The sequence below is a fragment of the Opisthocomus hoazin genome, chromosome 9 (assembly GCF_030867145.1).
Source record: "Opisthocomus hoazin isolate bOpiHoa1 chromosome 9, bOpiHoa1.hap1, whole genome shotgun sequence".
In the NCBI taxonomy this organism is placed as follows: Eukaryota; Metazoa; Chordata; class Aves; order Opisthocomiformes; family Opisthocomidae; genus Opisthocomus; species Opisthocomus hoazin.
The window spans coordinates 43,328,871-43,344,723 of NC_134422.1; the positions used below are offsets into that span (position 1 = coordinate 43,328,871).

The window sequence follows — 15,853 nt, forward strand, 5'->3', positions numbered from 1 at the left end:
CTTACACATAGTATATAAATACATAATAAAATAGGAAATTACTGTATAAATTTAATTACTAAAAATAAAAAAGCATAATCAACCTTTTCACAGACTCTCGCTTGTAATAAATACCTCCAAGCTATGGATTTGAGGGCAGATTAATTTTAGTGCTGAACCTCTATGGCAAAGCTTTCTCTTTTAAGTCAGCCTACTAGAGGAGTCGCAAAACATGTCAAAACTTTCCCGCAGTAAAATAACGTAAGGAGTTTTTTAAAAATTGGAAATAGCCCTGAAACAACTGTATGTTCCATCCTATCCCCAAAAATTTCTATCTTGAGATAAAAGTCATATGAAATTGATGGACTGGACGCAATGATCCGAGGGCTGGAACCCCTCTGCTGGGAGGAAAGGCTGGGAGAGCTGGGGCTGCTCAGCCTGGGGAAGAGAAGGCTGTGGGGAGACCTGAGAGTAGCCTTCCAGTACCTCAGCTGGAGAAGGACTTTTGACAAGGGTAAGGAGTGGTAGGACAAGGGGTCATGGCTTTAAACTGAAAGAGGGGAGATTGAGATTAGATATAGGGAAGAAATTTTTTACACTGAGGGTGGTGAGGCCCTGGCGCAGGTTGCCCAGAGAGCTGGTCAATGCCCCAACCCTGGAAACATTCAAGGTGAGGTTGGATGGGGCTCTGAGCAACCTGATCCAGCTGAAGATGTCCCTGCTCACTGCAGGGGGGTTGGACTGGATGGCCTTGAAAGGTCCCTTCCAATCCAAACTATTCTATGATTCTGTGCAATTCCTAGAGATTGCCCTCTCCTTATGTCTGTCTTAGAGGGAGCATATTCCCACCTCTGAACACAAAAATCCTTTTACTGGAAGAACATGTTTTTATGGATTAAGATCAGAAGGCACAGAGCCTTTACTGCTGACTGAAGTATCAGTCACTTTCCTTGGCAAGATGCAGGCATCATGCACGAGCTGAAGTCTAGACAAAAGGAATTCTCATTGTACTGCAACAGGGCTTCACAGGAATGACAAACTCAAAAAAAGCTACATCCATTTTATCTCGGAGTGTCTGGAGCATACTAGATTCAGTGTGTGAAGTTTTCTTCTCCACTGGGAGACACACGTCATGGATTCACGTCTTAATCCCATGAAAAAGGGGCAGAGGAGGCAGAGAAGTAGCCTACTATAGTAATGAAAGATACGGCCTCAGGTATATCAAGCGCTTCCCCAACCTAAGAAATGGGCTGAAACCCAAAATAAAACAATCTTGCAAGAAATCAAGAATAAAAAAGTAACAGAAAAAAATAACTGGTTGAGAATTTCTGCAAACTTACTCTGCCACAACAGGCAATTCTTGCGGTAGCCAAAAAGACAGGCTTTGGTACTGCAAGTCCCAGCCTGCACACTAGGCTTGCAAGGCTGGATGTCCGGCCAGCGACAAAAGAAGCAAGCAGCAAAAACAAATTTACAGTAACAATACACGCCTCGTAGCCTTTATAAAAGATTACTTCAAAATGCAAGCCTACATCCTAGTTTGCAATCCTCACCTTTTTGACAAACCGATAATCGTAAATTGTTCCTTCTGTTGGAAACGGGACCGTGAAAGCTTTTGCAGGCTGTTGATCAATACTACTCAACAATTTGTATCGTTCTCTTGTCTCTTCACTAATTGGTCCATTAAGCATTTCTCGCACAACTTTGTCAAATTTCAGTCGATCATCTTCCTTACAGCTAGCTCCCACAGACCAGATCAGCGAAAACAAAAATATACCCTAGAGTTGGAGAAAAACAACATGTAACTTCAGTACCTGTGTATTACAAAGTTCTTATCCACAGAAGTCAAAGAAACCTTTGCCACAAATCACAACAGAATTACACTAGACCAACTTGATTTTACGTATATAGCATGGAATCATGCCGCGGGCAACACAGAACACCGCTTCTTAACTATCAGAATCTGATCACCTTTGGTGTGCAGCACAATGCCTGACCTGTTCAGCGCAGAGCCATTACTTTGAGAAAGCTCAAGCACAGACTGCTTTTTATTCCAGAACTGTTTAGATTATTCAAAGGCCCATCGCATACAGTGACGGCTACGTCTGTTAACAGGGCTTTCCTTGAATTGTAACCCTTAGATAGCATTGATCTAACTACTAGAAACTGGAGAATCATACATCATTTGGCTGGTATGTATAAAATGTATTAAATTTATATCAAGACATCAAACACGTCAGACTCAACTATGTATCAATTATAAAAGAAGATAACAGTATTTTCCTCAATGGACATTACAAAGTATGTATTCTAATGACAAAATGTAAGCTTGATTGCTTGTAAAGTCCATTTCACTAAAGCCTGGTTTGGAATTCCCTATTCTGTATGTTAAACAAAGTGTCTACCTCAAGCCAAGAGAAAATGTCATGGTCATTCATAGCTTTAACTTTGGCTTCATCAGCAAATTCATCCATCATGCAGTCCATCAGATTCATTAATGATCGAATTAAGTTTGTATCTGAAGTAGGAGACAGTTCCTGAAAAGACAGCAGAAATACTCTCAGTTGCAGGTGTGTTTTACCCACTGAAAAGAGACTGCTAGATGGTGGGGTTTGTTTGCCTCACTGTGCAGATAAATGTGTCTAAAATACATTCAGAAGCAAACTAAACAGTACACACAGAAACCTCGCTCACAGCCTTCGCCTTACAGCTGGTTTTAAAAATTAATAAATATGAATTAATATTGTCCAAATAAAATGATTTGTTCCTTTGGCACTTGGAAGTGAAAATACTTCATACACTCTGAGTTTCTCAGAAAAGCTCTTTATCCTACCTTTGCATATTTCCTAACAAACTCCAGACAGAGCGGAATCATGCTGTCAAACAGGCCCGTTACAAATTCCTTATGCACAGGGCTGATTCCTGAACGCATTGTGTTTAGCCAAGACACCATTAATGGTCTCCAGCCTAACATATGGGGCTCCATATAGATCATACCACACCTTGACACCTAAAAATCAAGAAACAAACACGTGCGTGTTATCTTATGCCATCTCCAAAGGTTTTTACCTACTTACAAGAACTTAAAATAACATTCAGTGTTACAGCATACAGATTCTGGGATTATTAGAAGCTGGTACAAAGTGTACAGTGGGGTTCTGTGAGCCCTGAGACAGACGAGTTTCAAGCCCACCTTTATTTCTTCAGCCAACAGGAGACCTAACAACAAAGGTTTTCCTCTTAAATACAATTAGTTCCCAATATTAAGGTCACAAAAGATAATAAACTGACTAGTAGAGTGCTGACACTTAATTTTTAATTGAGTTCTACATAATTTTTAAGCAAAAATTCCTTCCCAGTATGACTATGCAGACATTTTGCTATGTTTATATTATTATCTGAACGCGAAATGCAGTGATTGTTGGTTTTACGAGAATCTGTCTGGCAGAGTAAAGATTTGCAGATGAATGACTTTATTTTTCTTGTCAGGCACTTGCAAAGGCCAGACTGAACAGTTACAGGGCCTTCTGTATATGTAATTTGCATTACTTATGTAATGTTTCACAACACATTGTAAGATTATGAAAAATTTTAACAAGAAAACCAAGCTAGTATTCTTTATTTTAAACACGTACCCAAGAAATACAAACTTATAATTCCTATTCTCAGTTAAGTGTATTTTTTAAAAATTAGAATATATATCACAATAACCAGAGACATTTGTAATCAGTCTTCCAAAGACTGTTACTTACAGTAGCAGGAGAAGCAACTTCTAAATCCATTGGTTCAAAAATAAGGCTCATTTGCTCTGACATTGTGATGATCTCTCCACTCATAAGGCACAACTTCTTATTATCATCAAGCACAGTATTCATATTCTCAATCCATACTGCATCCACTGGTCCATCAAAAACCAGCCATTTTCTATGTGGAGTCTGGTTTGCAGAAAATATTTTTCATCACATATTTGCTATTTATTTTATTACGTTTAATGTAAAATAAATATTTTAGAACTGAAGTTATTTTCCACAAAAAAAGTAATAAAAATACTCATAGAGTTGTATTCACAAGCAGTTTCTGAAATCACAATCTAGATTCACAATGTAGTCTTATGACTTTAAAGTATGTACTGTAGTTAACTACAGAAGGTTAATAGTTTTGTTTTCTGTCAGCTATACTTACAATGCAGTACATTGCTTCTGTCAAACTTTAATATTCAAATACCTAGACTTATGACACCGTGAGACTGTTAATACAACAAGTTACAACTCATCAGTAATACCTACTGCACACTTACCATGGAAATCAATAGGGCTAATTTAAGGAATATTGTAATATCTAAATGTAGTATGCCTGGTTTTTTACAATATAAGCAAATAGTCATAGGTGTTCATCATATTTCTTACAGCAAAGTATGAAGCAGCTGTGCAGTTCTACAAATGGTATTAGAGATGGTGAACGTCACACTGATCAACTTCAATATACTATTAGCTTACTAAAGTTTATAGAGGTGAAGAGTCCGATGCTGCAAGCACTAGCAAGAAGTGAAATATCTGTCAGGCAGATACATTTTTTTATTACACACAGTGAAAATATTTCGATGGAAGGTCAGCCCTAAGCCACACTCAGACAGCAGATTCTTCCAAAATAAAGGTCAAAATGCCCACATACATAAACAGGAGAGATTTGGGCCATAATCAGACAAGATCAGGAATGACAGTATGTAGAAAGATAATATCATTACAATCATTCATTTATAACACATAGAAACAAACAAAAAAAACATTTATTGTCACACAAGGACTTCCGAAACACAAATCTTCATTCATCAGCATCCAAAAAGTACTCTGCATGGAGCATACTGCAATCAAGCCAAACCGCAGTCGCTGCACTCCAAAGACTAAGCATCTGAATCCTACAACGGCTCTGCAAACAACCTGGAACTAAAATCTAAAACGTATAAATTGAAAAGTCATTTCCCAAAACGCTCTAAAAGCCTGTTAGGCACTTACCGGGGAGGAAGCAAACGCTCTGAAGCTCACTGCCAGGATGCCATCAGACCACTCATGTGACACTGGATCAAACTGTCCATACAGCTGGCCCATTGTTATGGATTTGGGATTTAAAACTGTGATCTCAACTTTGTTTTCTTCCATCAGCCCCTGAAAACGCAGAACTCATTAAATCTGCTAACACCACACATGCAATTTATTATGTCATTTGTTTTATTTTTACCATTATATATTATTAAAGCTTCATAAAAATTTCATCAGTTTACAGCAGGAAAGACATTACACATATTACATTTGAAAGGTGGTTTACAAATGCCTAAAGACAATTATCCCAACTTTATCATACATTGTTGGAAGTCTAATTTTAATACTGAACAGTGGCTTGATAAATGAAAACTGATTTAATTTTTTTTTTTTTTTATGACAGTAAACTGGAAAGCAGGCAGTCAGTTGAGAGACCCAGATTCTATTCTTACACTTACAGGGATTACAACAGGCCAAGCCCTTTTGTCCCATGCTTAAGGAATAAATATGACTGCCTTAGTAAATTTCTGACATTCATGTCAAAATGACATTACAAAGTTGGTTTGGGTTTTGGTGTGGTTTTGGTTTTTTTGACTCTTTTTTGGGTTTGGGGTTTTTTTTTACTTAAACCATATAAAGATATCTAATTTTACTTTTTGATTAAACTTCAGCTGATTCTTTTCTGCTCTCCTTGTGACCAAATATGACACTGCATACTGCACACATCAGAGAGCAGGTGGCTGAAAACCCCTGTTCTACAGGAATGAATCACAAAAAGCACAAGTGGCAAACTGCAAACACTCATTTGAACACTCACTTACTATAGTCTTAAGTTACTTACGATAGTCTTACTATAATCTTTTAAGTTCCTTAAAGTAAATTCTGTATTCCGTATAAATACTAAAATATGTTTATAAAATGTTTGAAAATAGTTTTTCACCAGCAATATTTATAAAAATGTTTAGATACCTTCTCACACATGTCTCCCAGCGCTCTTGCCAGAACTCGATATGCACACGTTTTTCCCCCAAAAGGCTCTCCAACTATCATAAAGCCATGACGCACAATCATCATCTCGTATATCTGCAGGATCTTCATAGTAAACACGTCGGTCATTTGCAAATTCATAGCATCACAGTTTGTTTTGATGGCTTCCAGCAGGTCATTGTAGTCTGGTTTCGGTAGCTTCACACCAGGAAACAAATCGGAAGTAATACCCTATCCAAACAATTAATTGGGAAAGTACACTTATTTTCACAGTAGTCTGGTTTGAAACTCATGCAATCACTCCTTTGTTGATGCTAGGCAGACTAATATTTAATTTGATTAAAATCAAATAATTATGAATTTCATGTGTCACCCTTGTCTGAGCCAAAATTCTGACTTTGTAATTTATTATCGATACTTATTTCATGTATCTTTTTCCTATTTACCTGGGCACACACAGAAGGTATTAACTATCTAAACATATTCTTTCCTGATAAACATTAGCTTTTATTAAACTAGTTTATAAAGCCTGCAGTTAGAAAGTGGAGAAAAAGTTTACTTTTCTCTTCAATAACTGAAGAATAATTAACTGAAACCTAAATTTAAAAGCAAAGATCCCACGGTTTGGCTTACAACAAAACAAGACAGTTACAGAATAAACTGAAGACATCACAAAAGAGCGAAAGAATCTCTAGGCTACCATTTCAATCAGACAGACCTGCACTACCAACTCAGAAAGAAAAGATTACTGAACAAACATTCCTAACAAAACATATTCTTTAGCAGTGACAGTGACAGCAATTATTGGTGAACTTAGAATCACATCACGTTAACATTTTTGCTGTTACTATGTATGTCGGTTTCCTTATACTACGTGTCACGGTTTTCTTTTAACACTGTTAAGTTTTCACTGTTAACTTCTTAAAGAGCATATCGCATCCTGACCTTCAAGTGTTTTACTTATTTAAGTGTATTAAAATATATGTTTAACATTCTGTGCTACAAGCAGTACGTCTTACAATTGACTATGACAAAAACAGGGCTTTTCCAATGAAAATAATCATATTTCCCAAGCAGAAATATCAAGTTGTGTTCCAGGTGAGCAGCTGCTCTCATCTGAAACACATCTGATATAACAGTGTCATTGGTCATTCATCTGCACTTTTCCTCCACACTCTCTGTTAAAGAATTGAAGATTTATACATGTGTGCTAGAGTATGGACCTTCTATGCCTATTAGATTTTACAACTTGATGAGAGGAAAAAAAAGATCTATTAATCATTTCCTTCTTACAAAATGGATGACATAAATACAGGGAAATTACCTCATTTTATACCAAATAAGCATTATGCACTGAAAATGCAACTGCAACACGTATGACTGCTAAAAAATACCTACTGCTATTCAAAACAACTCCTGAGAGTTTTTGATGTTGTAATTGCACACAAATTCCCATTGCTGTATATGAAGAAACTGACTTTTTTCCATGCAAGATCTTTCCACTAATGTTTAGAAAAGTACATACGAAGGACAGTATTTTCACAGTTTCCAAACATCTATATACACCAGCCCAACTCCCTTCTCCTTTCTCTAACGGCACACAGAAAGCTAACAGCTACCACAGAAGATTGCAAACTATTTCATAAGAATACTTATAAGGTACTCTGAAATCCTGAATACGTGACAGATAAAAACAGCGTGTTACCATTTCAAACCGTAGACTTGGCAAAAACTTTCACTGGTCTAAGCTATCAAAACCCAAACGCTCGCTGTATTTGCTATGAAGGAACAGTTAAGACTAAGTTTTAAAATAACTACAGGGTAGATTTTAAAAGTCTTTGGTGCATCTGTCTGATAAACCTGTTACTTAGCATTTTTATCAACGCGTATTTTTAGTGAGCTCTTTACATTACTAAAAATCTGTATGTTTTCTACCTCAAAAAGTGGTAAATCATGAGACAAGAATTTAGGCAGGTTGACATCTGTAATGGATCTCAGGAGCAAAACTTCTTCATCTTCCAATGGGTATTTCAGCTAAAAAATATCAAAGATAGTGTTAGTTAATTTTTGTAGTTTAAAAACCCAGCTGTCAAACTTGCCTGTTCTACTGAACATTTCCTGTTGTGCATCTCTCCAATTATTTTGGCAGGTTCGGGCCCACTGACAACAACATATGTTCTGGACGTATGTTTATACATTCGTTTCAAGCTGTTTGCAGTAGGTTTCTACAGTCAGGCCAATTTCACTTTAGTTTGTGCCCAGTGATGGGTGTTACTATAAATTTGATATGACATTTTTTCCGACACCATTGATTTTTTGCTTTCTAAGATGTATTCCTTTTCTTCCTAGGAAGGATAATTTTCCCTACCTTGACATAAAACTTCTGCCTTCAGCAAACTGGAAATTCTAAAAGCTTGCGTACAGATCCCAGGTTACAAAAAAACCCCAGTTCTTAAAAAATGCATCTCTTTTGCCACAATACAAAGCTTAATTACTGATTTTGGGTTTTGCACGGGTTTTTTTGTAACAGCAGGATTATAGGTTGAAAAAAAAAATTGAATGGAAGAGAATTATAAATTATACTAGTCTACTTAAATAAAAATTACTGAATTAATAAAATAACAGCTTAGTTTCTTAGTAGAATGTATGCATTTGTCCATAAGGCAAGCCAAAACAAAATACTACATCCTACATCATTTTTCTTAATGACAAAAGAGTGATCAGAGTCACAGGTGGCAGATATTAGCCAGCATGTTACTGGAAAGTGTTCACATACTGTGGCAACTGGCATCTGAATCTGGTAAGAAAAGCAGGGCAAAGCAGTGGCCAACCCGCCAAACAACTCAGTACACCTGCATTTAGCTAGAATCCTTGAAAGGTGACCAGCACGCTTCGCAGGCACGTCACTCAGCAACAAGTGGCGTGGTGACTGGCCAGGGAGCTTCACCTCTTCTTGACTTTCCTTAGCTCATGCCCTAATACATACCCTTTTAACTTCCATAGGCATCACAGGATGACATTGTAAACAGCTGCTTGCCATTATGTAGAAGAGCGTACCTTCTGCTGGGGAAGGGACGCGTTACTAAGTGATGGGATGTCAAAGAAAATTCAAAAAATCATTTACCTTCAGGTTGCCAGCAGCAGTGAGTACTGACTTCACAGCTCTCATTCCGTAATCATAATGGTGTTGCGAGGACAACTGCTCTGAGCACAGACGATACGTGGCTACAATTTTTACAGACAGTGGTCGAGCAGTAACAAACCCACAAGAATACAGAACAATCTCTGCAATCATGGCATAATCAGGAACCATCATAGCGACTGTTCTAAAGAGAGCCTATTAAACATAGACACGAAAAATCACATCAGAAAAAAACTGCACCACATTATTATATACAACTTGTACTTATTTCTATATTCATTTATTTTATTTTATATATTATTATGTATATTTATTTATATATTTATTATATACAACAAAAAGCTAATTAAACTATCACGATTATGACTACAACATATTTAATGGCTTTCCATAAATGCTTAGAAACACTCAGTAATAAACTGAAACAAAATAGAAATCTCTCACATTAAAACCGCCACAGATCAACCCAAAAGACCAGAAAAAAACAGAAATTAATAAAATCCTACATTTGTATTCAACATTGAGATACTATTCACTGCTTGTACACTATAAAGCGTTCCTTTTAATTTCTGAACTTTCAATTGCTTAGCCAAGAAGCACATGAAATTTTTAACTTTCTTTTACCCTGACCGTCAGACCTTGAATCAAGCAACCACTTCCTGATATTTTAAAATTTAGTTCATTCCTATTTTGCAGTCTAATTATCCTTTTTAATTTCTTTGTCTTCTGAGAGAATATGACTTTTACACTAGTGTAATCAAAAACTAAATATTGTTTCTAATTTCCGTATTTGACAAAAAGTGATTTCTTTTTTTACTTTTGGTACTAGTTATTAAAAGTAATAAAATGAAAAGTGTTACAATACCTTAAGATTATCAGGAAGCTCTGAACGCCCAGCATAACCAGGATTCATGGTGATGAAGACAGCACACGTAGGGTTCAGTTTCAGTTCAGTTCCTTCAAATACTATTATATCAGATCCTGAATTAATGCCTACAGAGAAATAAAAACTCATGTCATTGCCAGGCAGGTTTTGTTGCATCTTTATATTTTGTCATATACAAATGAAAGATCTGATTGAAATAACAGGTTACCTCTTTGGATAGTAAAAATCTGCTGAGCAACCACAGAGAGTACTTCCAGATCAATCCTGTTGAATTCATCAAAGCAAGCCCATGCCCCACAAGACAATAAGCCCTACAAGAGACCGACATGCGGCTAATTAATAGATAACTACTTCTTTTGGACACACTGATCAAAACAATTCCGCAACAAGAAAAAGTTTCAACGTGCAAAGAAAGGACTTCTACGTATTCTCCAGAGAACTAACTTCTGAACAAAATCACTCCAGATAGAATTTGTTTCAAAAAGAATTACAGAAATTTAAAAACTAAGTTTTCTTGTAAAATAAACCCCAACAATCAAGGCAAAAAACCTGTACAAACTAATCTAAAATCCTCCTACTTCTGTCATATGCAAAGTGCCTACCAAATACACGTTTTGCATGTTTTACCTTTATAGTCAGTATTTTGCAACTGGACAAAGCAGCAGATTTCAGCACTAAACAAGCCTCCAAAAAGCCTACTTTTCTTTTGCATCTGTGCTAACGGGGTTCACGGTGACAAAAGGCAACATCAGGACTTCTGCATGGCTAAAATTAACCGCTTGGTTAGAGCGCCTTATAGCATACCACATTACCTAAAGTGCAACTAAAGAATGATTCTCTTTTCCTACAGTTCTGGTTAATTCCTAGGTCTTTTCTGAGATACGCTCCCCAAATGCTACTGTACAGTCTCTGCAGCACTGGTAGTCTTTCAATGGCATCTCACGTTTTGTTAACAGTAATTCTAAAGCTTCCATTTAAGACACAGAATTTTGCTTTCATCATTCTAAATAAAGCATCTTAATTTAGCTTATTTTGGTGAGCTTCCATCATGTTGAATTTTGAAGACAAATCACATCATTCCAATCCACCTCTGACTCAGAAGGTAGGAATAATGCCAGGGAGGAAAACATACTTGCTCTAGTTTTGTATCATTCCAGTCCAAACTCGGACACCGGACTGTAAGACACAGATGTCCATTCAGGGTAGATTTTCATAATACAGAGATGTCTACTCAGGCTAATATAGAAATTTATATATGCTTGATTTGTATAATATAATGACCCTTACCAGTTTATTTAGAGTTTAGATTAAACCTTAAGTCCCCTAAAATTTGCCATCAGCTATTAAAAATGCACTTATTGAAACAGCATCTATGTTGCCTATTTAAAGCAAATAAAATCATTATGTTATATAATTAATTTTAACTTCATTTTCAAAGCATATAAAAAGCATTTTGATACCATAAGTAAGAATCTAACTGAGGTAAAACCTACGTGCACAATACTAGAATTACATAGCAGCCTGGAAGTGGAGAAAGATACATTTACAATACCTTAAGACCACTTGAAGTGCAAAAATAACTAAAGGACTTCAATATAATTGAGAATAAGACCCTCAAGATTTATCCAAACCTTAAAAAATTTTCCCAATGCAAGGTAATCCAATCCATCCGAACAATTGAAAACCACACACTGTTTAGCTACAGCCTTTGCCAAATCTTTTGTGGTTTCTGTTTTTCCAGTTCCAGCAGGACCTTCAGGGGCACCTCCAAGATGTAGGTGTAGTGCACCAAAAAGGGTTCTGAAAAGAAAATAATAGAAAAGAAATAAATTGTAAGAATTTTTATGCTATTTTTCCAGCTGCTCTAACTTTTCAAAATCTGTTTCATGTCTGCATTTTCCTAAGATGGTACAGTTTACTTGCTTCTGGCCAGCTATAGTTCAAATGTGTAGTAATATCTGAAGTTTACCAGAAGTTCACAATAGAGAATAGCTGACTTTCCACTTTCTATACCTAAATACTCTTTTAATTTATCACTAATTATAGTGTCACAAAAAATTAATTTTATCACAAATTTATATTAAAATATTCAGACAGGACCAATTCTATTCCATCAAAAGAAATGTATTCTATTCTGATTATGCCTATTATAACAGGAAAAAAATACAATTCTGGAGTCATCTGTTCTCAGGACTAATTAAAATATCTCAACTAAATAAATTCTTGCTAATGAAGTACATTTAGTAACTTGCAGTTTTACCTGTAGCATCTGTCTGTAAGTGGAGTAATAACCAGCCTAGGGGTATTGCCAAGATATTCGTATCCATACTTCAGTCCAGCATTGATCATCTTTGTTTGTAGATGCCCTTCCTAAGAAAAAAGACACTCATTTTATAGATTAAATATTTTTTTTAAAAACCCACACCCACAAGTCAACGCTATTTCTCAACTTCCTTAACAGGCCCGATGGTGTTAGAAACTGCATGACAGACTACTGATTGCTCCGAGACACTAGTTTCAATGTGACTCAAGTAAAAGAAAAAAAGCCAAGGAATAGATGCTAAAGCATCAAACAAAAAGACCATTTCTGACATTAACTGTTATCTAAAAAAAGATCCTACCAACCACATGACACAGTAAAACTATCTCATGTAGCTACTTAGAAAGTTAACAGCCTTTCTAAAAGGTAAACAGAAGTAATCACAACCAATAGCTGTAGTTATGGTCAATCTGATGACTAACACAGCAGTGTATGATTCCTACACATACATTTTTTTCTGATTTCACATACAGTATCTTCTGTATTACAGGAAATCTTGTCCTGATGAATGTAAAATATTGTGTCCTACCACTATCCAGTATAAACATAGTTATTATTCCAATAGATGTAATGCACAAATAAAATAATACTGACAATACGTCAGATTAAAATCTCTAACTGAAAATTGCCATCCCTATAGCATTCTCTATCCTCCAGAATCAGAAAATCAAAACAGTCTTTGAGTGAACAAACTTTGTCTGCAACTCCCCCTGAAAATTCAGCAAATGTACTGAGACTCAGCAGTGACAAAAAAAGAAATTTTAATTAAAAACCGTTTGCATCTGGCTACTGACCATTCTACTTAGCAATCCATAAAATGATTGGTTATAGGCATTCTCTTATCAGCAGAAATTCTCATCGAAGTGGAACCATTCTCTGTGTCAGCAAGCAAGCAGAAGATGAAAAATTGTAAACAGAAATTACCTTCTAATAGGATTGAGAAGTACACTTACCTCCCAGTAGTACCTAAGCTGACTTAACCATTCAAAGTCACTCTCATCTTTGACATTCTTGCTTACTAGAGACGCAAGAACATCCCTAGCATGAACATCAAGCACAACAAGTGCTCCTAGAGTCACTCGATTCTGCTTAGACAGCTTTCCTCGCACCAAGGTGACAACGTCCTCAATCTGTCTGTTATTCTGCTCCAGAAAATCCTCTAGTGCCTGAAAAAATTTTTAAAAGTTAAGAAGTTGCATGTCTTGTCTAAGGCATGATTGTTTTTTCTTATATTACTTTTATTTCTCTGTATTAAAAAGTTCCTTCTCACTATAACAGTACTACAAAGTCCTTCATTCACTGCTATTTCAACAGGTTGGGGTTTTGTTTTCTACTTTTACAGAACCATATGTAAAACATCAATGATCAATATCTCCAAACGAAACAGCATACACTATTGTCTTCCTGGAACAGAGGAAATAGTCCTTATCTTTTTATACATTTCACTCTAAGAAAAGGAAGATGCCACATGTGTTTTAAAAATCTACTTACACGTATGAAATACATTTTCTATATTTAAGGGACACTGTTGCGTTAGAAAAACACCATTACATCCCACAACAGTCAGAAACAATAACACATCTATAATTCAAAAAAGTTAAAAAGAAAATGCATTTTTCTACAATTTTTCAGTTTATTGACTTCTGGTTATAGTCTGTGTTCAGACATCTTAATTGTTTTTTTACTAACGATTACATTTTTTTAATAACAATGACATGATAATTGATAGCTTCTTTCATGCTAATAAGCTGCTGGTAAAAAGGAACGGCCCAATTAAGGAAAGCGCTTGTATCATGACAGTACTTGGATCTAATGAAGTGCCTTGCTGAACTGGAATAAAAAAGTGGGAATTAACCTTAGTAATACATTCACACCAAAGCATGTTTCTACAGAGGAATGGCTTCTGTTTGTCAGGGGAAAAACTTATCTAGGCCTGTTTTACACTTTTCTCCCAGCTAGCCTGCTGTTCGTCTCCCAACACACTGGCACTTGTAATCCTCAACAGATTATAATGATTTTGAGATCTCTCATCTCAGTTATTTTCCAAACATTAAGCTTGGATAATCCATCTGCTTAGCATGACTTTTTTTATTCATGAGAATAAAGCAGTAAACACAGAGTTCAAAAGCAGTTCAGTTTCTGCAGTGTTGCCTAAGAAGTTCCGACCAGGACAACACCGGAAACACCTCGCTCAAGTCAGGGATGATAACCCACTGGCCTCCACCAAGCTTTCTTCAGCAAACACAAGGTATCAGCAGAGGGACAGAACACATCCTCAGCTCCCATATCAGTAACATTCCTTGCTGATATTCTTCCGACCACGGGACTGTATTCACTGAGAACACACGTGGTCCACAAGACAATACTCTCAAAATTCATGAAACACCTTTGCTTTTATATAGCATCTTAGTTCATTGTTTGGTTTAATAAGAAATGTGCACGTTTGATTTTATGTACAATAGTTCTTTGCTGAAAAGAACTAACTCCAAAATATTTGAAAGGGAGCACGCGTGTGTACGCACGTGCATGTATGTGCGAACACACATTTAAATATGAATGAGTGGCTTCAATGACATTGGCCTCCTGTCCCCGAAAGCACTGCAGCGGTTCAGGCAGAATGCAGGACTGCTGGCCTCTCACGTGGTCACCGACGCTCTGTCGCGTTTCTTACGCTTTAGTATACAACGTAGGAACGGAAAAGAGAAAGAATGTTGGAGGCTGCAAGACTGCGAGTTCTCCCTGCCACAGATTCGTGACAGATCGTCAGGAGATGCAAACGCCTCTCCACTGCTTCAGTCCGTACAACGCCCCTGCCCACAGCAGAACGAAGATTCCTGGGCTGAAGCCAGGTGAGCGGAATTCCCACTATGCCAGAATTTGAGTGAAAGCTGCAGGAAGGACAGGTTTCCCTGCATGCCCACGTGCAGAAAAGGCTTGATACAGAGAAGCACGAGAGCTTTTGTCTAGGCTCACAATTCTGTAATGAACAGTCCCAAAAGCAAATTAACTTAACCCTTGCTTAACCTCCTCTTTTATTCACTAACAGCACTAACTATAGACTCATTAAGGTGAGGTTGGATTTCATTTTCTTTTTAAACCTAAAATCTCTAAGATCAGAATTCCTGTCTCTCCTTCCTGAAAGTCTTTCATCAGTTGAGGATAAATGGTGCAGAGTATGTAGAAGTCTTATTTCTTTACCCAGGAAACTGAGGATCTCCTTTACTACTAGGAAAAGAAAATCTTCTCAAGTCTTTTTTCAAATCTTCCCATCTTTTGCAAGATTTACTCCTTGTATTAGCAGATAATGTCCTCTTCTTCCTTTAATTCCCTCTTCCAAGACACTCTGAAGCTTCTTTTCCTAGCACATCAGAAGAGCAGCTGCTCAAAAATGCCACTATTACCAGCAGCCATTGCTCTAAACTGGAGAGACACGGATTTGAAGGATGGACCACTCTGTGGATAAGGAATTGGCTGGATGGTCACACTCCAACAGCTGCGGTCAA

General features: G+C 36.8%; 1 protein-coding gene across 1 annotated transcript in view; it reads right to left on the reverse strand.

Moving 5' to 3' along the window:
- Window positions 1–15,853, reverse strand: part of DNAH7 (dynein axonemal heavy chain 7) — a 94,473-nt gene that overhangs the window by 42,989 nt on the left and 35,631 nt on the right. The window contains exons 22-34 of the mRNA XM_075429739.1: window positions 13,304–13,516; window positions 12,291–12,400; window positions 11,662–11,830; window positions 10,239–10,341; window positions 10,010–10,137; window positions 9,127–9,339; window positions 7,938–8,036; window positions 5,985–6,233; window positions 4,992–5,141; window positions 3,732–3,914; window positions 2,813–2,989; window positions 2,385–2,516; window positions 1,533–1,757 (exon numbers count right to left, since the gene is read on the reverse strand). Of these exons, the coding sequence (XP_075285854.1) occupies window positions 1,533–1,757; window positions 2,385–2,516; window positions 2,813–2,989; window positions 3,732–3,914; window positions 4,992–5,141; window positions 5,985–6,233; window positions 7,938–8,036; window positions 9,127–9,339; window positions 10,010–10,137; window positions 10,239–10,341; window positions 11,662–11,830; window positions 12,291–12,400; window positions 13,304–13,516 (2,151 nt within the window). The remainder of the gene's footprint in view (window positions 1–1,532; window positions 1,758–2,384; window positions 2,517–2,812; window positions 2,990–3,731; window positions 3,915–4,991; window positions 5,142–5,984; window positions 6,234–7,937; window positions 8,037–9,126; window positions 9,340–10,009; window positions 10,138–10,238; window positions 10,342–11,661; window positions 11,831–12,290; window positions 12,401–13,303; window positions 13,517–15,853) is intronic.